The sequence below is a fragment of the Urocitellus parryii genome, chromosome 3 (assembly GCF_045843805.1).
Source record: "Urocitellus parryii isolate mUroPar1 chromosome 3, mUroPar1.hap1, whole genome shotgun sequence".
In the NCBI taxonomy this organism is placed as follows: Eukaryota; Metazoa; Chordata; class Mammalia; order Rodentia; family Sciuridae; genus Urocitellus; species Urocitellus parryii.
Genome location: NC_135533.1, coordinates 209,143,849 through 209,163,131, shown reverse-complemented (window position 1 = coordinate 209,163,131; position 19,283 = coordinate 209,143,849). Strand labels below are relative to the sequence as shown.

The 19,283-nt window shown below is 58.3% G+C and overlaps 1 protein-coding gene across 5 annotated transcripts; it reads left to right on the top strand.

Annotated features, from left to right (window-relative positions):
• Window positions 1–1,182: 1,182 nt before the first annotated feature.
• On the top strand, window positions 1,183–19,271 carry Adgre5 (adhesion G protein-coupled receptor E5). 5 transcript variants are annotated; one of them, XM_077795743.1, is made up of 22 exons: window positions 1,183–1,242; window positions 1,331–1,508; window positions 4,582–4,635; window positions 4,809–4,928; window positions 5,445–5,600; window positions 7,827–7,958; window positions 9,166–9,297; window positions 9,856–10,002; window positions 10,421–10,567; window positions 10,698–10,744; window positions 10,855–10,932; window positions 12,819–12,996; window positions 13,073–13,186; window positions 13,364–13,587; window positions 15,987–16,166; window positions 17,112–17,309; window positions 17,593–17,819; window positions 17,923–17,989; window positions 18,075–18,166; window positions 18,299–18,467; window positions 18,553–18,651; window positions 18,733–19,271. In XM_077795743.1, exons 2-22 carry the CDS (start codon window positions 1,484–1,486, stop codon window positions 18,760–18,762), a joined length of 2,616 nt encoding a protein of 871 aa, XP_077651869.1. In that variant the 5' UTR covers window positions 1,183–1,242; window positions 1,331–1,483; the 3' UTR covers window positions 18,763–19,271. The 5 variants fall into 5 exon arrangements, with proteins under 5 accessions (XP_077651869.1, XP_077651868.1, XP_077651870.1 ...); XM_077795742.1 differs by having other exon boundaries at window positions 1,193–1,508; XM_077795744.1 differs by lacking the exon at window positions 7,827–7,958 and having other exon boundaries at window positions 1,193–1,508.
• The last annotated feature ends 12 nt before the right edge of the window (window positions 19,272–19,283 follow it).

The window sequence follows — 19,283 nt, the reverse complement described above, 5'->3', positions numbered from 1 at the left end:
ACACGTGCACACACACACACACACACACAGACACGCACACACACACTGGGGATTGAACCAGGGATGCTACATCTCCAGCCTTTTTAATTTTAAAATGTTTGAAACAAATTCTCCCTTCCTGACGGAGGGTCTCACTGAGTTGCAGAGGCTGGCTTTGAACTTGCAATCCTCCTGCCTCGGCCTCCCAAGCCGCTGGAATTGCAGATGCGCACACCACGCCCAGCGGAAAGTCCTATTTACTTATTTGTGGGGCTGGGGTCCATCCCAGGGCCTCCTGCCTGCCGGGGGAGTGCATGGTCCCTGAGCTACCACCCCAGGCCAAAAGAAATGTGCATTCAGGGGACACAAAGCCAGGTCTGGATACTGTGCCTGCTGAGCCTCAGGGTCACTTGCCAGGATTTACTCGGTGGCCTTGGGCTCCTTGTAGAGACTGGGGTCTGGGCTGGCTGTACCGCTCTTGGCTGGGCCCCTCATGAGCGGTGCAGGTGCCCTGCCTTGGTCTGTCCCTCTGTGAGTGGGAGTCTGGCTCAGCAGGCCTGCTGGTGTTTGAGGAATAACTGAGTGCTAATAGGCCAGGTGCAGACTCACTGCTTGGTAAACAACTGTGCTTCCAAAGATCACTGGACGATGGAGAGGGATAGAGAGTCGAGGGGATCGCAGGATCTACTCAGGGAACTTTCCCATCGTGCGATTCCCTGTTGATGATGTGACGCCCACGAGCCCCTGGACTGGGCCCAGGAAGCCCAGGAACATGGCCGCCCTGGGTCTGGAAGTTTCTCACCCTTTCTCTTTGGGCCGTGCTGGGCTCCCACCCAGGACTTGGCTCCTGCTAAGCATGAACTCTACCACTGAGCCGCACCCCAGCCCCCCAAACTACTCTCCTCAGCGCCTGCCTGGCACCCTTGGGGGGCCCTCTGCTTTTCCCAGGCTCCTGGGTGGACGCTGGCCTCCTGTGTCTGCTCCCCATCTGGACATCTGGAGAGAGGGACGGGAAGGCGCCGTCCGCCCAGCTACAAAGGGTGACAACTCAGACCTGAGCGCAGGGCGGCCCTGATGAGGGAGCCCGGGGCTATTTCTGTCCTGGCCGGTAACCAGCTTGGCCCCCCAGGCCCGCCCTACCGCCTGGGGACGGAGCCAGGCGCCAAGGAGCCTCCCCTGCCTGGCCTCCCCTGGCCTCTCGGTTGCAGCCACTGGAGCCCTCAGGGCCCGGGAGCGTCGGTGGCGGCAGAGAACTGAAAGCAGGTTGCCCGGAGCAGGTCCCCTGCACGTGTGTGCGTGTGTGTGCGTGTGTGTGCGCGTGTGTTCATAGCACTTTCCTGTTGGCTTCCAGCTGCTCCGCCAGTTCCGGGGAGGGCCCTGGCCAGCGCTGTCCCCACCGCCCCTCTTCATAAAGGGCCTGCCTCCTGACCGGCCACACAGCTGCAGGCCCAGGACACAGCGGCCCTGTCCCACGCCCTGCGCGCCGCCCCGCCCCAGCTGGACCATGGGGGGCCCCCTGCCTCTTCCAGGTAAGAGCTCTGGGCCCCGCGGGGAGGGGCGGGGACCTTGGCGGGCCCCCAGGCGGCTGCTGAGAAATGGGAGGCACCGCTGGCAGCTCCCCATCCAGGAAGGAAGCGTGCACCGCTGGGCACATGGGGACAGAGACCGTGGGGAGCTGCCTGTACCCTGCCCAGAGGTGTTCAGGCTGCACCCTAAGAGGGGACCCCAAGGCACCGGGGAGGAAAGGTGGCAGCAACAAGTGCCGGCGCACTTGCTGTCCTTACAAAGCAGGGCAGGGGGCGGGGGTGGCCGGAGAGCTGGTGGCCTGGACTTCTCCAGCTCCTGGGTGTCCCCAGGATGGTGTCCCCTGCCGTCTCAGTGGCAGGGGCAGCCCCAGAGACCTCTCTGGGTCCTGGAGGAGCTGGCTGGGATTCGGCGCCCTCAGGGTTTGGGGGGCTGCGGGCTTGAACTTGAACTGGAGCCTGGTGTGGCTTCCCTGGGGCCTCCCTTCCCGCCCCACCCAGGGTGGCTCTAACGGTTATCAGGGCAGCGGTTGCCCAGGCAACGGGGCAACAAAGAGTGAAGAAATGGCATTTGGGGTGCAGATGGGGCTGCCCAGACCACAGGGACTCTCCTGTTGTCAGCCGCTGGTGGCTGGTGGCAGCCCAGCGCCCCCTGGGCTCGGGAGCGCGCCCGGGCACACCGGGTGGGGGACAGCTGCCCGGCTGGCCTGGCTGCATGACAGAGCCCAGTCACAGAGCCGGAGCTGCTCGGTCCCGTCAGGGGGAGGGACGGGCTGGGTCTGGAGGCTCGGGCAAGTTCACCAGGAGCTGTTTAGGGACCTCGGTCTGTGGGACGCCTGCGGGATGCTGGGGTTGGCTTCTCGGAGCCCCTGAGCGGAGCCACTCCAGGCCCCGGAATCCCGGGTCCTCAGCAGGAGGCGGGGGGTGCCCCACCCCCCCGCAGGGTCCCAGGCGGGACTCTTCTTGCTCCGGGCTCTGCCGGCCGGGAATGAGAACCAGATGGGCCGGGAGCAGCGACCAGCAGCTTCTCTCCCGGCTCCTGTTTGGTCACCGTCCAAGGCCCCAGATGGCCCCGCAGCTTCAGGACGGTGGTGGGGAGAGCCCGGCCCAGGAGGGGCAGGGAGTGAGGGGGGAGCTGCCCCTCACAGCCACCCTTCCCGGCCTTCGGTCGGTTCCCTGGATTCCTCCCGATCTTGTTCTGGCCTCGAGCCTCGGTTTCCCCGAGTGTAGAATGGACACAGACGCAGCCCCTGCCTCCTGGGAGGGCCTTGAGACAAAGGAGTGATGTGGGGTTTGGGGAGCTGGGGACCCTCCACCCCGGTGCCACGCAGGGAAGGGAGGCCACCGTGTGGTCTGTCCTGAGAAGAGGAAGTGGGTCCCTGCCCAGGGGAACTAGCCAAGCCCTGGAGCCAAGGAGGGCCGAGAGGGACAGAGGGGCATCCCAGCGCGGAGGGCCTGGGGCTGGGCCAGGGCGCTCCCGCCTCCGTGTACCCCACTGGGGGGGCTCTCTGCCCGCTGCCAGCCTGAGGGGCCCCAAGGGTAGGCACAGACTGAGCGGTCAGCGCATCCTCTAGTGGGGGTCCCCTACAGCCCCCCAAGTGATGCTCACGGTGACCAACCCCAGATTGCCCCCAGGAGCCCCTTCCAGGGTTGAACTGAGGCAACGGGTGAGTCATCTGTTCCCCAGGAAGTGACTCACACGGCCTCCTGGTCCCCGTCCCTCCACCAGGCACCCCCTTGGGGGATCCCTGGACTACTGGGGTCCTCACTGCTTCTCGGTGGCCCCAGCTGTCTGTCCCCTCAGCACCTGCTGCTGTGGAGACGCCTTCCGCCCTCCTGCTCCATCCACCCCCTGTCTGTCTGTCTGTCTGTCCCTGCCTGTGCCTTCCAGCCCGTCCCCTCCGCCCCTCGCCTTCTGCAGGTTCTACCGTCTTCCCTGTCACTTCTGTCGCCTGCACCTTCTGTCCCCACCTTCCTTCTCTTCCCACCTGTGGCTTCTTTCCCGTGTCACTGTCCTCTCTTCTGTCCTCTATCCCCTGGACCCCTCTTTCTCTCTCTAATCTCTCTTCATCTGTCCTTTTTTGGGGGAGGTACCAGGGGCTGAACCCAGGGTGCTCCACCCCTGAGCCACACCCCAGTCCTTTTCACTTTTCATTTTGAGACTAAGTTGCTGAGGCTGGCCTGGAGCTCGCCATCCTCCTGCCTCAGCCTCCCGAGTCCCTGGGATTCCAGGGTGTGCACCCAGCCCCCACCTGTCTCCTTTCTCCATCTCTTCACCTGTCGCCCATCTCCTCTCGCTCTCCCTGTCTCCCTGCCTGTCGCTCTCTGGAGAAGGGCAAGGAGGCCCCCCGGTGACTTGAGGAGGGTCCCCCAGGACATGCCCCTGAGTGGCAGGAACAGAGGAGGGGGCCCCTCCAGCCGGAGCCCAGCTCGTGCCCACGGCATCTTTTCTGTGTGGGGGGGTGGGAGGTGAAATGTCACCACGGGGTCCCAGGATGGGCCTTGGGGCTGATGACTGTGGCATCAGATGGGACTCTCAGATGCTCCAGGTACAGCTGGAGCCAGTGGGTGGGTGTGGTGGGTGTGCACCTATGTCCCCAAGGCTGGATCCTCTGAAAGTCAGGGTGGGGACCAGGGAGACCAGGCAGGGGACCTGAGAGACCAGCTGGCCCTGACCCTCCCTTCCTACCTAAAGGTCAGCGATGGTGGTAAACACCCTGACACACTGGGGTTTGTTCCCACGTGACCTATGACATGGGTGTCATCTTGTCCCCACTCCACAGAAAGGGAAACTGAGGTGGGGCAGTGAGGCAGCCTGCCTGTGCCCCAGGGTCTGAACCAGGGCCACCAGGCTCCAGTCCCCCACCCACAGGCCAGGAGAGCCCCGGCTGGAGCCCAGAGCTTGCCAGGCTCAGCCCCCTTCCCATCCCCCAGACCCTCTGGGAGGGGCCACCTGGGCTCCCTCTGAGGAGTGGACCAGGTCCGAGCCCAGGAGGGTCCACAGCCCCTGCCCTCCAGTGCATCACCTCCAGCCTCCTCTTTCTGCTGGGCCTGCTGACCCGCCCTCTCTGTGTCACAGGGCTGCTGTGTGTCCTGCTGAGTCTCTCCAGAGCCGGAGCCCAGGGCTCTCAGGGTGAGTGTTGGGGAGCAGCGTGTCCACAGCCAGAGCCTGGGAGGGGCCCTGCACCCCAGCCCAGGGAGGAGAGGCCTGGGCAGGGAGGCTCAGGGCATCTCCCCACCTCCTGGGACCCTCTTCTGGGACCACATTGCCCCCTCCCAGCCTCTGACCAGTCTGTACCCCCACAGCCTGTGCCCCCTGGTGCCCTCTCAATTCAGAATGTGTCAGCGCCACCGCCTGTCGCTGCAAGCCGGGGTTTGCCTCTTCATCTACAGAGATCTTCACCAACCCCCTGGAGATCTGTGATGGTAAAGAGGATGGGGGAGGGGCAGGGCACATCAGAGACTGCGGGTGCCCAGTGCCAGTGGGGGGCATGGGTAATGGTCAAGGCTGAGCCTTTGACCTCAAGGCCATCATCAAAGACAGAAAACAGAAAGGAAACAGCAAGATGGCAGAGAGACCAGGGAATTGCATGGCTTCCTGCACAGAGAGGACCTGGGCCCCAGGAGTTGGTCTCAGCCTGCCCTTAGGTCTGGGAAAGGTGACACTGAGCTTGCAGCCCACACACTGCCTTGGCATTGTCCCCTGTGTCCAAACTGGGAGTGTCAGCCAGAGGACTGAGATGAACAGAGCAGACTGTGTGGCCTTTAGGAAGGGCTTGCTCCAGCTACAGCACAGCCTCAGCAGTACAGCTCAGGATTCTGTCCAGAAGACACTAACTCAACGTTAGACCCCATGCTGGGAGTTTAGGAAGGGGACAGGAGTCTCTTCTCTGAGAGAACACACAACTTTGGGAGGTGACCCTTGGTCCTATTATGTTGCAGACATTAATGAATGTGTGCCACCCATGAAAGTGTCCTGTGGAAAACTTGCTGACTGCCAGAATGTGGAGGGGAGCTACTACTGCATGTGCAGCCCAGGCTATGAGCTCCTTTCTGGGGGAACAAACTTCACTAATGCGAGTGAGAACACATGTCAAGGTAAGGCCCACCCCTCACCTCCCCACCCCACATGCAGTTCAGGGCACCAGAGCTGATCTGGGGACAGCGCCCAGTTATATTCTCAGCGCCTGGACTGTGAGATGGGGCAGCTGTGCGTGCACCCGTCACCAGCACAAGAGGTGCGGGAGGGTCAGGGCACTCTGAGACCAGCTGCTTGGTCCCATCCTGATAGCTCTTCCCGTGACGATGGCCAGGGTGCTTATCAGGAAACCCTGTGGACATGAGAGATGTGATGACATCATTGTGTTTAAAAAAGGAAAAAAAAAAAATCCAGGCACAGTGGCCTGTGCCTGTGGTCTCAGCTACTTGGGAGGCTGAGGCAGGAGGATCACTAGAGCCCAGGAGTCCGAGGACAGCCTGGGAAACAGAGAGACCCCATCCCAGGTGGGGAAAAAGTGGGGGAGAGAGAAAAAAAAGAATAACCCACAGGAAGGTGCCCCCTATCTTCTAAAGCTAAAAAGGTGGAGGCTGGGGTGCAGCTCCCGGGCAGAGCCCTTCCCTGGCATGAGCAGGGCCCTGGGCCCCCTCCCCAGCACTGAGAAAATCAAAACCAAACCAGAGGTAGCTTTGCTCTTGGTTCACTGTGTGACTTCAGACAAGTCACCTCACCTCTCTGTGCCTCGGTTTGCCCATCTGTAGAAGGGGAGTCGTGGACTGGGGCGTCGCTCAGTGGTAGCACACTTGTCTAGCAGGTGCGAGTTCCTGGGTCAGTCCCCAGTACGGGGTGAGGCAGGGAGTCATAAGGAGGGGAAATGAGATCCAAAAGCACTGGGCAGGTCCTGGTTCCCAGAAAGTGCCACAGTAGTGATGGCTTTCGGACTCAATTTTTTTTTTTTTAAACTGGGCATGGAGGCGCATGCCTGAGATCCCAGCACACCAGGAGGCTGAGACAAGAGGATAGAGAGTTCAAGGCCAGCCTCAGCAACTTAATGAGATCCTGTCTCAGAACAAAAAACAAAAAGGCTGGGGATGTGTCACCTAGTGGGGAAGTGCCCTGGGGTTGAATCTCCAGTACAAAAAACAAACAAACAACTGCATTCTGGTGCTAGGCTGGAAGCCAGGTCTCACGCAGCCTCCACCACTGAGCACTTCCCCAGCAGACTGTGTTCTGAGTACTGGGGTCGGTGCACCCTCTCCTGACCCGGCTCCTGGGGTGGTGGGCAATTTGGTCAGGCTGTGCCCTTCCCATAGGTTGGGCAGAGGAGGGGCTTCAGGCATTGGCAGGGGCAGGGGGAGCCAGTAGTGGGCGTGTGCAGCCTCCCAGAGAGGGGGTTACTGCAGAGTACCCCAGGACAGGGAGGGGAGGGAGCTAGCATCCGGATGATGAGCTGAGGCTGAGCTGGGGGTCTAAGAGGACCTGAGGAAGGGCAGCAGCCCCTTCCCTGTCTGCAGAATGACAAGAGCCCACAGCCCAGATCCCAGCCCTGACCCTCCTGCCCTGAGGGTAAACAGACAGCCAAGGATAACAGGCCCAAGAAGCTGGGCCTCAGAGCAGAAATGTGCGTACCAGGAATGCATGACACTCAGCCAGGGGACAGTCTGGGTGTGAACTGGAAAAAGGCTGGCCCCCTTTCCGCGTGGACACAGCCATGGTATGACCAACACAGTGTTTTCGGCCCCCTTGGTGGACACCCTGGTGCAGTGAGCAACGGGCACCTGGTGGTGGTGGATTCCTCCCAGCATGCTCCGTCCCAGGTGGTCATCCATATTGAGAAGGTGGGCTGCTGAGGGATAGAAACAAGCAGGGTTGGGGCAGGGGGCCAGGTGGCGGGGCAGAGAATCGGATGAACAGGGGTGAAGTGATGTAGGGGACACCATGGGCCCCAAGGCAGGTGACAGAGAAAGCAGTCTGTCGTCTGGAGAAGCACCTGAGGTTCAGCTCCTCACTGAGCACTTGGGCTTGTGCTGCGCAGAGGATACGTCCACTAGCGTCCCACTCCTGTGATGGGCAGCGGACCTGGGACCCGCCCCTGGCTCCTTGGCCCACCTTAGGCTGTGCAAGACAGTCGGTCGCCCAACCTTGTCCCACGCCCAAGACTCAGAGCCCTCCGCAGAGGGCCACTTCTGGACCTTCGGAACACCCCGCTGCCCATCTGGCATCTGTTTTGCATGAACCGCAAGGGGACGGGTCAAGATGGCCCCAGCTGGCCCTGGAGCCCGCGAGGAGCCCATTCCAGCGCCACTCTGTCCTCTTCCCACTGCTAGCGGCTGCCGGGACGAGCCCTGCCCTTTCCGGGGACCACAGGGGCTCAGCCACACCTGGAACACACTCGGGCCCCCAAGCCACGATGGACCCAGGGACCCAGTCGGGAAATTCAGGAGGAAGGAGACTCGAGGGTAGGCCCCAGTCCCCAGCCAGCACTCGGGCCTGGAGAGGACGCCTCTGTGCTCCACGCTTTTCTCGGCCACGCCCTCATTAGCCACGCCCATCAACCCCACCCTCATCGGCCACACCCCTAACCACGCCCACGGGCACTCGCTCATCAGCCACGCCCTCCTGCGCTGCTCAGCCTCGTTCATTTCTCTGCACTGCTCTCCATCTTGACTCACCACTAACTGGTCCACCTGAAGGCACTGGAGGAGGGAGTGTCAGGAAAGGGTCAGCAGGGTGACATGGAGTCGGGTGGAGGAAGACACAGAGAGGGTGACATGGAACCACTCACTGCCCAGCCCTACCCCTCTCCGGAGGAGGTCAGCCCAGATCCTAAGGGCCTGACCACTGGGGTCAGAGAGGATGCTGGGTCCCACGCAGCAAGCCACAGGTCTGTGTTCCAGTGGAGGTGAAGAAGAGATGACAGAAATGCCTGCCACCCCTCCCGGTCCCCACGCCTCCACTCTCTGCTGCTGTCCACCCACAGCTGGCCTCCATAGGACAAGGATGCTTCATGGGGTCAGGAACACACCTGCACCGTCCCAGGGCTGCCTGGCTGGATGTCAACCCTGTGCTCTCTGGCATGGTCCTCACTCCTGTCCCTGCCATTAAGTCTTGTCCCAGTGGGCCTGGCTCAGGAGCAGATCTTGGTTCCTCTCCTTGGAGCTGGGCTCTCAGAGCTAGTGAGATGAGAGAACCTGTCCTGCTAGGTCACTGGGACCCAGGGACAACTCAGCCATCGAGCAGCCCTGCTAGCAGAATCAGACCAAAGCCCACCCTGGAAGCCAAGACAGGCCCCACTCAGGAGCTCAGCACTTCCCCTGCACTCAGGTCCCAGGAGGACCCATCTGGCCTCTGCTCCAAATCCTCAAGCCAGGACACATGTGGCCATGACACCCTGGCCCAGCTGGGAGCTTCCCAGGGAGGCAGAGGGCACTGGGAGGACAACAGAGAGTCTGGAGACCATGCTCCCCCTGGAGAGCCTCCTTGTGGGTTAGGAAAGGAACCTGGGGACACAGTGGGTCCACCTCATGCCTCCATGCCAGGAACCTGGCCGACTCCCAGCCTGGGCTGACAGAGCCAAACCCTCTGATCACAACACTCGCATCCAACCCAACAAGCCACCTGAAGCTGCCGGCTGCCCGCATCCTGCCCCTCTTCTTCCTCTTGCAGACGTGGACGAATGTAAGCAGAACCCCAGAATCTGCAAGGGCCGCAGCACCTGCACCAACACTCAGGGCAGCTACACCTGCCAGTGTCTGCCTGGCTTTGAGCCCAACCCAAAGGACCCGAAGCTGTGCACAGGTAGAGGCCCCAGGAGGACCCCTGAGGGTGGACAGGAGCCTCGGGTGCAGCAGAGGCAAGTCCTGTGCCCAAGGAGGGAGAAGACCTGAGGTTCCCAAGGTCCAGGGGCTCAGGGTCCACCTGGGGAATCACCTCCCAGGAAGTCTCGCCACAGGGCAGGGTGGACGAAGGGCCTTTGAGCTCTGGGTCTATGTGGAGCCCCAGACCTCAGCCCCATCCTCATCATTCATGTGAGACTAGAAGAGTCGCTTTCAGTTCTGACAAGGAGCCTCCACCGTGGCCACGAAGAGGAAGACCAGAGTCCTTGGTCAGGAGGTTCCACCCCCTGGCTCGGTTTCCCTCCTGGATCCACCTCCTGTAAACTGGAGACCAGGGTCATCACTGTGCCCTTCATGCAGGGAGGCCACCTGAGGTGCTCTGAAGGTGAAGTTGAAGGTCACCAGTGAGGCACCTGCAGAGGTCCTTGGTTTGGGGCTGCGACAAGATGGAGAAGTGGGTGCAGTGAGCGGGGCATGGGAGCTGGTCAGGGGCGGGGACTGACCCCCTGCTTTGTCCTAGATGTGAATGAATGCACCTCTGGACAAAACCCGTGCCACAAATCCACCCACTGCCTCAACCAAGTGGGCGGCTACCAGTGCCGCTGCCGACCCGGCTGGAAGCCTATCCCCGGATCCCCCAACGGCCCCAACAGCACCGTGTGCGAAGGTGGGGCTCAGAGGCCACACTCAGAGGCCCAAAGTCCAGCAAGGATCGCAGCCCTCACGGGAAAACCGACCACGTCCAGTGCTGCAGCGCCTGCGCCTGCGCCAACTAATGCTCCAGGGGCTGGACGGGAAAGATGGGGTCCTGAGGGAGGAGCTGGGGTCTAACAGTAGGCTCCTGGGTCCTGGGCTACAGCTAGTGACTAACTGGGTGACGAGTTTCCGCAGCCTCACAACCTGTACCTGCACAGGCCTCGAACACCTCTTGACCTGGTGCCCACCTCGCAACGGTGTGGATCTCCAGGTGGCCGCACTGCAGCCCAGGCAGGGCACTAATGGCGGGAAGAAGGGGGTGGAGCTCGGACGGCAGAGTGCACCGGTCCTGGCTGAGGCGGGACTGACCCCTCTGTCTGTGTCCTTAGATATGGACGAGTGCAGCTCCGGGCAGCATCAGTGCCACCAGTCCACCATCTGCACCAACACCCTGGGGTCCTACCAGTGCCACTGCCGCCCAGGCTGGGAGCTGATTCCTGGGAGCGTCAATGGCCGGAACAGCACCATCTGCAAAGGTACCCTGCCTGCCCTGACCCCAGAACCTCCCCCACCCCACACACATGCACACCCACGTGCACATGCTCATACACACTCACGCACACACAAGTGCACTCCTCCTAATGAACCACTGTCCTGTCCCCACAGTCAAGCCCTTCTTCACCTGGTCTCCGCCCCCTGGAGTCCACAGCCAGGTGAGCGCCCCAGCCAGGACAGGGAGGTGGGGATCCCTGGGGCAGCACCCTGCCCACCCCTTGGCCCTGAGCTTCCCACCCACCCGTGACCCCTCATCTCACCTCCCCAGAGTCTCTCCCGCTTCTTTGACAAAGTCAATAATCTGCAAAAGGATTTCAAGCCAGTCGCGGCCACCGACACCATCCAGGTAAGGGCAGGATCCAGGGGGACCCCAGGATGGTGTGGGAAAGGCTGGGGGAGGCTTCCATGTGAATGGAGACAGCCCTTGACCCGAGCAGGGGCCAGGACACTCATGTGCCCACACATTCACCCATCTCCCGCACACAGACCTGTAGATGCACCCTGGTGTAAGCACGTGCACACACTAGGGTGCTAATGCAACAGATGGGAGCAGTCAATACCCTTGCTTTGGGCCACAGCAATGCAAACCTCCTCACTGCCACTTCTTGCTGTGTGACCTCAGGCAGTTGACTTCCCTTCTCGGGGCCCATTTCCTCATCTGTAACACAAGCATGAAAATGGTGTGGTTTCAGTGAACCCTACTGGTAGAAATAAAGCTTAGAGAACAGTGTCATACACGAGAAACATAATAGAAATACAATGTAAAAAGTAAAGGAAGAAAGAGAAAGGGGAAAGAAATGTGAATCACTTTAAAACATTTTAGTAATTACATTTTCAAAAAGTAAAAATAAGCTGAGTGCAGTGGTGCACACCTGGAATCCCAGCAGTTTGGGAGGCTGAGGCAGGAGGATCACAAGTTCAAAGGCAGCCTCAGCACTGAGGCCCTAAGCAACTCAGTGAGACTTTGTCTCTAAATAAAATATAAAAAGGGCTGGGGAGGTGGCTTGGTGGCTGAGTGCCCCTGAGTTCAATACCTGGTTGCCAGGTTTCAGTTCTCAAGACTAAAAGGCTTAGGGAGTCACTCCAGTTAAACTGGGCTGACCGAGCTGCACGAAACAACCACACAAGAGACACAAATACCTTTTTGTTTGGGGTCGTTGTGACGGCTCCTCTGACTTTAAGGGTCCGCAGAAAGAGAGAGAGCCAGAGCAGGCGATGACCCCTTTTATTGAGGAGAAGCTATTCAAATGAGGCAAGGGGTCAGGTTTCAGGGGGCTGAGTCTGTCTTCATGATGTCCACTGTCAGCAGGTTGACTGACTCCTGGGTAGGCCACACCCAAGGGCACAGTAAGAGAAGGGGACACACACAAGGCACTTCCATGGAAGATTCTATCCTAAACAGGGCAAGGGGTTATATTACAAAGCAACAGGTGAGCATAGCTTCACCCATGGGGCTGTAGGAAGACATACCCATGTACCAGACACGGACCCTCGGACCCAAGAAGGGTAGGGAAAGCTCTGCCACATTTCTGCGACTGAGTGCCTCAGCACCCAGCCGGGGAGTGTGACTCAGTCACGTGTAAGGTTGGTCTCCCACACCTGGTGGTAATAATAATAATAATGCCAAAGCAAGGCTCGGCAACTTAGCAAGATCCTATCTCAAAAGAAAAATAAAATAGGGCTGGGCTGTAGCTCAGTGGCAGCCTGGCATGTGTGAAGCGTTGGGTTCAATTCTCAGCACCACATAAAAATAAAATAAAGATCCATCAAAATATATTTAAAATAGAATAAGGTGGGCTGGGCTGCAGCTCAGTGCTGGTCCAGTCCCGGAGCTCCTTTAACTCAGCAGAGGATGCCAACCATCTCAACAGGGACCATGAGAGCAAGTTGAGCCCGTGTACCTTCAGTTTTTCCAACAGAACCTGGTGTGCGCCCCTTGGAGCAGGTTGGCGCCCCGTGCGCACAGCACCTGTGGTTGGTGGCCACCGCTGTGTGCAGCGCCCTGGGAACGGTGGCGGACAGCCGGACCTGAGTGCCGCTGGGAGATTTCCACCCGGCGTAGACTGATCCCTTGTTTTCTGTCCACTGTGTCCTCTCGACTCTCCCAGGCCTGTCCCCCGCCATCCACCTGGCCGTTCTCCACGTGTCGCTGGTCCTAGGGGAGGTCAGGTCCTTCAGGCCAGGTGGCCTCCTGGGGTCCAATAACCTACCTCTCATCTCTGTCACCTGCAGAACCTCATTGGGGCCATGGACCAGCTGCTGAAAGCCCCTGGGGACGTGGAGGACATTGCCCTGCCTGTCCGGCACCAGGTGGCCACGCAGTTGCTCCTGGGCCTGGAGCAATCTCTGAGGACCCTGGCGGAGTCTCTGCCTGAAGGCCCCTTCACCTACCGGTCCCCTTCAGGCACAGGTGAGGCTTCCTCCGCCCTCTCCAGCCTCCGCCAGGCAGTACTCCAGGTCCCCAGTCACCGCCCCTCTCTCCTCAGAGCTGTCCCTGATGAACCAGAAGCCAGGGAATGGAAATGTCACTTTGGGCCAGAGCCACGCACGGATCCACCTAGACTGGGCCACCGCAACTGGAGCCGGGAACTCCAGCACAGGTGGGGTCCCCAGAGGAGCCGCGGGGGGCGGGGGGTGGGGGGAGGTGGCACGGGGGTGGGGGGAGGCTGGGCAGGTCTAGAACGTGGGCGGCGGCTCCGGGCCTGGGGGGGGGGTGGCCGGGTCTGGACTGGGGTGTCCTGGGCGGAAGGAGAGGCATGGAGCACGTCTGTCCCCAGGCACCACTGTGGTGGGCATCCTGTCCAACCCGAACATGGGGAAGCTGCTGGCCAACGCCTCCCTGGTTCTGGACCCCGAGAAGGAAGAGGAGCTGCAGAAGGCCCACGAAGGCCCCCTGCGGGGCGCGCGCATCCAGATCCTCTCGCCCGTCAACTCCGTCTTTCTGACCAACAACGACACTGAGAAGCTCGCCTCCCCTGTGACCTTCGCCTTCTCCCACGATGTGAGTCCACAGGGGGGAGGAGGGGAGGGTCCTGCCGCTCACTCCACAGCCAAATCAAGTGCCCCGCAGTGCCTTCGTTTCCCCGCCTCCAGCCACCTGCTTCCTTCTCACATGAACCTCAGGACCTTTGCTCTTGCTGAGGCCCTGCCCGGGACACTTCCTCTACGGACCCCAGTCCTTTAACTGTTTCTAGTCTTTGCTCAAATGTCACCTTCTCATTGGTCCTCCCTGACCTCCTTATTTAAAATCAAAACGCATGGGCTGGGGGCATGGCTTCATGGTGGAGTGCTTGCCTAGCACGTGCAAGGCCTGGGCTTCATCCCCAGCATGGGAGGGGGGACTTAGTAGGTCTACGATTTATTCCTTATTTTTTAAAATCATGACATAATTTTTAAGCTGCAAAATAATATCCTATTTATTGATTTATTTTGAATTTGTATCTATACTTGGGCACAGTCTTTTATTTTTTTGTTTTTATTTTGTGGTGTTGAGCATTGAATATAATTCTCACATGCTCGAGGCAAGTGCTTTGCCACTCAGCCACAATCCCAGCCCAATATCCTATTTATTTTTTAAATTTTTTATTAGTTCTTTTTAGTTGTAGATGACACTAGAGTGTATTTTGACATATTATAAATACATGGAGTATAACTTCCCATTCTCCTGGTTGTTCAAGATGTGGAGTTTCACGGTGACATATTCATGTATGAACACAGGAAAGTTACGTCCCATTCATTCTGTCTTTTCTATTCCCATTCCCCCTCCCTTCCCTTCATTCCTCTTTGTCTAATCCAATGAACTTCTATTCTTGCCCCGCCCCATCCTTATTGTGTGTTAGCATCCACATATCAGAGAGAATATTCAGACTTTTTTGGGGGGATTGGCTTATTTCACTTAGCATGATAGTCTCCAGTTTCACCCATTTACCAGCAAATGTCACAGTCATTCTTCTTTATGGCTGAGTAATATTTCATTGTGTATACATACCACATTTTCTTTATCCGTTCATCTGTTGAAGGACACCTAGGTGGGTTCCATAGTTGAGCTATCGTGAATTGAGCTGCTGTAAACATTGATGTGGCTGTGTCACTGTAGTCTGCTGATTTTAAGTTCTTTGGGTATAAACCAAGGAGTGGGATAACTGGGTCAAATGGTGGTTCCAAGTTTTCTGAGGAATCTCCATTCTGCTTTCCAGAGTGGTTGCACTAATTTGCAGTCCCACCAGCAATGTCTGAGTGAACCTTTTCCCCCGCATCCTTGCCAGCATTTATTGTTACTTGTGTTCTTGATGATTGCCATTCTGACTGGAGTGAGGTGAAATCTCAGTGTTGTTTTAGTTTCCATTTCTCTAATTTCTAGAGATGTTGAACACTTTTTTAATATTTGTTGACCATTGTATTTCTTCTGTTCAGTTCCTTAGCCCGTGTATTGACTGGGTTATTTGTTTTTTGGGTGTTGAGTTCTTTGTCTATCCTGGGGGTTAATGCTCTGAGGTGCAGGTGGTAAAGATTTTCTCCCATTCTATAGGGTTTGTCTTCACGTTCTGGATAGTTTCCTTTGCTGTGAAGAAGCTTTTTAGTTGGATACATCCCACTTATTGATTCTGGATTGTACTTCTTGTGCTTGAGGAGTCTTGTTGAGAAAGTCAGTTTCTAGGCCGGCATGATGGAGAGTTGGGCCGACTTTTTCTTCTGGTAGGTGCAGGGTCTCTGGCCTCATGCCTTGACTCACTTTGAGTTGAGTTTAAGGCAGGGTGAGAGGCAGGGGTCTGATTTCATTTTGTTACCTATGGATTTCCAGTTTTCCCAGCATCACTTGTGGAAGAGGCTGTCTTTTCTCCAATGTACGTGTTTGGTACTTTCTGGTACGAGGTGACTGTGTTCATGTGGGATCGTCTCTGTGTCTTGATTCGGTACCGTGGTCTTCATGTCAGCTTCTGTGCCAGCACCGGGCGTTCTTGTTACCGTAGCTCTGCCGTGAAGGTTAAGGCCTGGCACTGGGCCCCCGCTTCCCTCTTCTCACTGAGCACTGCTCTGGCTGTTCTGAGGCCTATGATTTGTTGACCGTCTCCTTCACCATCACGTCATTTATTGTTACTTGTGTTCTTGATGATTGCCATTCTGACTGGAGTGAGGTGAAATCTCAGTGTAGTTTTAATTTGCATTTTTCTAATTTCTAGACATGTTGATTTTTTTTTTTTTAACATTTGTTGACTGATTGTATTTCTTCTGTGAAGTGCAGGGACTTGCGTCTGCCTTTTTCATTGTTATGTGCCCAAGCCTGGGGCACACAGTAGGTGCTTAGTAAATACCTGTCCAGTGAAAAGCAGACTACTTGGCTTAAGCCCCGGACCCAAGTGGGCACCAGGCCAACCTCTCTGCTCACCCCTCTGCCCCCAGGGGGAGATATCCGGGAAACGTAAAGAGCTGATCTGTGCCTTCTGGAAGATTGACAGTAACAAGAGTGGACACTGGGACACCACCGGCTGCTGGAAGCTGGGCAGCGGCAATAACAGCACCACCTGCCAATGCAACCACTTGAGTAGCTTTGCCATCCTCATGGCCCACTACGACATACAGGTAAGCGGCGGGGGACACCCTCAAAAGGCCACAGGTGCTGGCACAGTGGGGCACGTCTGTCATCCCAGGGACTTGGGAATCTGAGGCAAAAGGATCACTAGCTTGAGGCCAGCCTCAGCAACTAACCGAGGACCTAAACAACTTAGTAAGACCCTGTCTCAAAATTTTAAAAAAGGGTGGGGGGGCGGGGCTGGGGCTGTGGCTGAGTGGTTAAGTGGCTCTGGGTTCAATACCCAGCACCAAACAAAAACAGGGCTGAAGTAGCTGAATGGTAGAGCACCCCAGGTTCAATTTCCAGTGCTGCCCCCAAAAAAGAAAAGGGCCCACAGGTGTCGAGGTCAGGTTAGGCAAGACAGTCAGCTGGTTCTCCATGGTACATTCCATCTGGTTGTTCAAATATGTCCCTGTCCCTGTGGTTGCACAGTCAAGTGGCCCTATGCCACGCCCTCTGTCACCCTTTCTGGGACTTCATGACCCAGCAGCTGTGCTGCTTGGCACAGCCCTACTGCAGCCAGTGCCCCTCTGCCTGTGGAACTGGCACCAGTTGTGAAATGTTGCTAAAAACTCCCCACGTAGCCATTCGGGAGGCTGGGGCAGGAGGGTTGCAAGTTCGAGGCCAGCCTCAGCAACTAACCAAGGCCTTGAGCAACTTAGCAAGACCCTGTCTCAAAAAATAAAAAGGGCTGGGGGTGTGGCTCAGTAGTAGAGCCCCTCTGGGTTCCCAAAAAACAAAACAAAAACCTCCCCACGTAGAACACTCCAGGGTAGCACAGTTTTCTAAATGTGGCCTAAGGGGGGATCCATAGGTAGCTGGGCCAAAGTCACCCAAAATTAGCCAGACAGTGGGGGCTGGGGTCCAAGCCAGAGGCCCAGCAAGTACTACCCCGTGGATGGAGTGTGGCCCTCGGGTCCTGACGGGACTCCGCCCACCCATCCCACTCCTAGGACTGGAAGCTGGAGCTGATCACCAAGGTGGGACTGTGGCTGTCGCTCGTCTGCCTTCTGCTGTGCATCCTCACCTTCCTGCTGGTGCGGCCCATCAAGAGCTCTCGCACCACCGTGCACCTGCACCTCTGCGTCTGCCTGTTCGTGGGCTCCGTCGTCTTCCTGGCGGGCATCGAAAAGGAAACCCCAGACGGCGAGGTGAGGCCCGCCCCGCCCTCACCTGCGGTGGGGTTGGGAGACCCAGAAGCGGTGAGCCCCGCCCTCCCCTGGGACCCCCAGGCCAGGCCGCTCCGCCTGCCGCCGCGGTCTTGGCAAAGGGCGCCGGCCTTGGAGGCACGTGTCACCCCCAGGCCCACCCGCCAGGGCGGTGTCAGAGGCGACCCGGAAGCGCCTGACCACGCCCCCTGGCCCGGGGGAGGGGCTCGGGCGACGCGGCCCCGCCCCGCGCTGACGTCGCCCGGCCCCTCCTCTGCTCCCGCAGGCGGGGCTGCGCTGCCGCCTGGTGGCCGGGCTGCTGCACTACTGCTTCCTGGCCGCCTTCTGTTGGATGAGCCTGGAGGGCCTGGTGCTGTACTTCCTCGTGGTGCGCGTGTTCCAGGGCCAGGGCCTGAGCACACGCTGGCTCTGCCTGATCGGCTACGGCGTGCCCCTGCTCATCGTGGCCATCTCGGCGGCCACCGCCAGCGAGGGCTACGTCGGCGAGACCTAGTGAGTATGCTGGATGGGGCAAAGGCGGGGGCTGGGTTGCCAGGTGACAGCACCCCAGTTCCGTGCCCCTCTGGGGTCTGATGGGTCCCCTCCTCTCTCCCAGCTGCTGGTTGAGCAAAAAGCATGGCTTTTTCTGGAGCTTCGTAGGACCCCTGGCCTTAATCATTTTGGTAAGTGCCCCCTTTTTACAGAAAGCCTGAGTGACAGGGTCCCCACCTTCACCCCTCTCATCCACAATCTGTACCCCCCACCCAGTGCAATGCTGTGATCTTCGTGATTACCGTCTGGAGGCTCACTCAGAAGTTTTCTGAAATCAACCCAGACCTGAAGAAATTACGGAAGGCAAGGTGAGATGGCTGGAATCAGCGAAGGGGCTGGGACCTGAGGGGCCTGGAGGTGCAGGTTGTGGGTGGAGATAAGGGGCTGGGGTGAAGGGAGTGCGGGATGGAGGTCAGTATCTGTCCCTCTCTCCCCTGCAGGGTGCTGACCGTCACAGCCATTGCCCAGCTCTTTGTGTTGGGCTGTACCTGGGTCTTTGGCTTGTTCCTCTTTGAACCCTACAGCTCAGTGCTGACCTACATCTTCACCATCCTCAACTGCCTGCAGGGACTCTTCCTCTACGTCCTGCTCTGCCTTCTCAACAAGAAGGTGGGCCGGCAGGGGAGGCTGTGGGAGGAGCTATGCCTCAGTCCTGGGGTGGCCTCTCCCCTGACCTGGCACCTTGGGCTTGTAGGTGAGGGAAGAGTACCGCAAGTGGGCCTGCATGGTTGCTGGGAGCAAGTACTCAGAGTTTGCCTCTTCCACAACTGGCAGCAGCCACAATCAGACTCGGGTAAGGGACTGTGCCTGAGGCAGGGTACTTGGGAAGGCACCTGGTCAGGGGTCAAGTCCTCACAGGCTCCTCTCTCCCCAGGAGCTCAGGCCATCGGAGTCTGGTATGTAAAGGCAAGGATCACGCCAAGCCAGTGACTCCTGCACGTGCTGAAGGATACCCTCCTGCCGCTGTCCTCCCACCTTGGGGCCCCATTGCAGTAGAGCGGGCCACAGCTCATCTCATACTCAACCCCAGAACGGGGGAGCTGCCAGCGGTCCCGCTTCTGACCATCTCTGTGCCCCACGAAAGCTGTGGGGACACAAACTGGCCCAGGGTTGCAACCCACTGCTCTAGCACATACTGCCAGTTCTAAGGACAGACTGCAGACCCCGGTGCCCTTTACCCTCAGCTCTTTGCCACAGAACAGAAGGGGCCAGGATGCTGGGTTCAAGCTTGCCTATTAAGCCAAGACTGAAGTCAGAGGCAGAGAAGCTGGCTGCCGCTGACACTCACGGTACAGAGGCCTGGCTGCCCACCTGCAGGGGCAGAGGGGTCTCCCTGTTGTGAAGGTTGGATGTTGTGTAATGTCTTTTTATCTGTGTAAATCTCTCAGTGTTGACACTTAAAAAAATTAAATATCATGATACAGA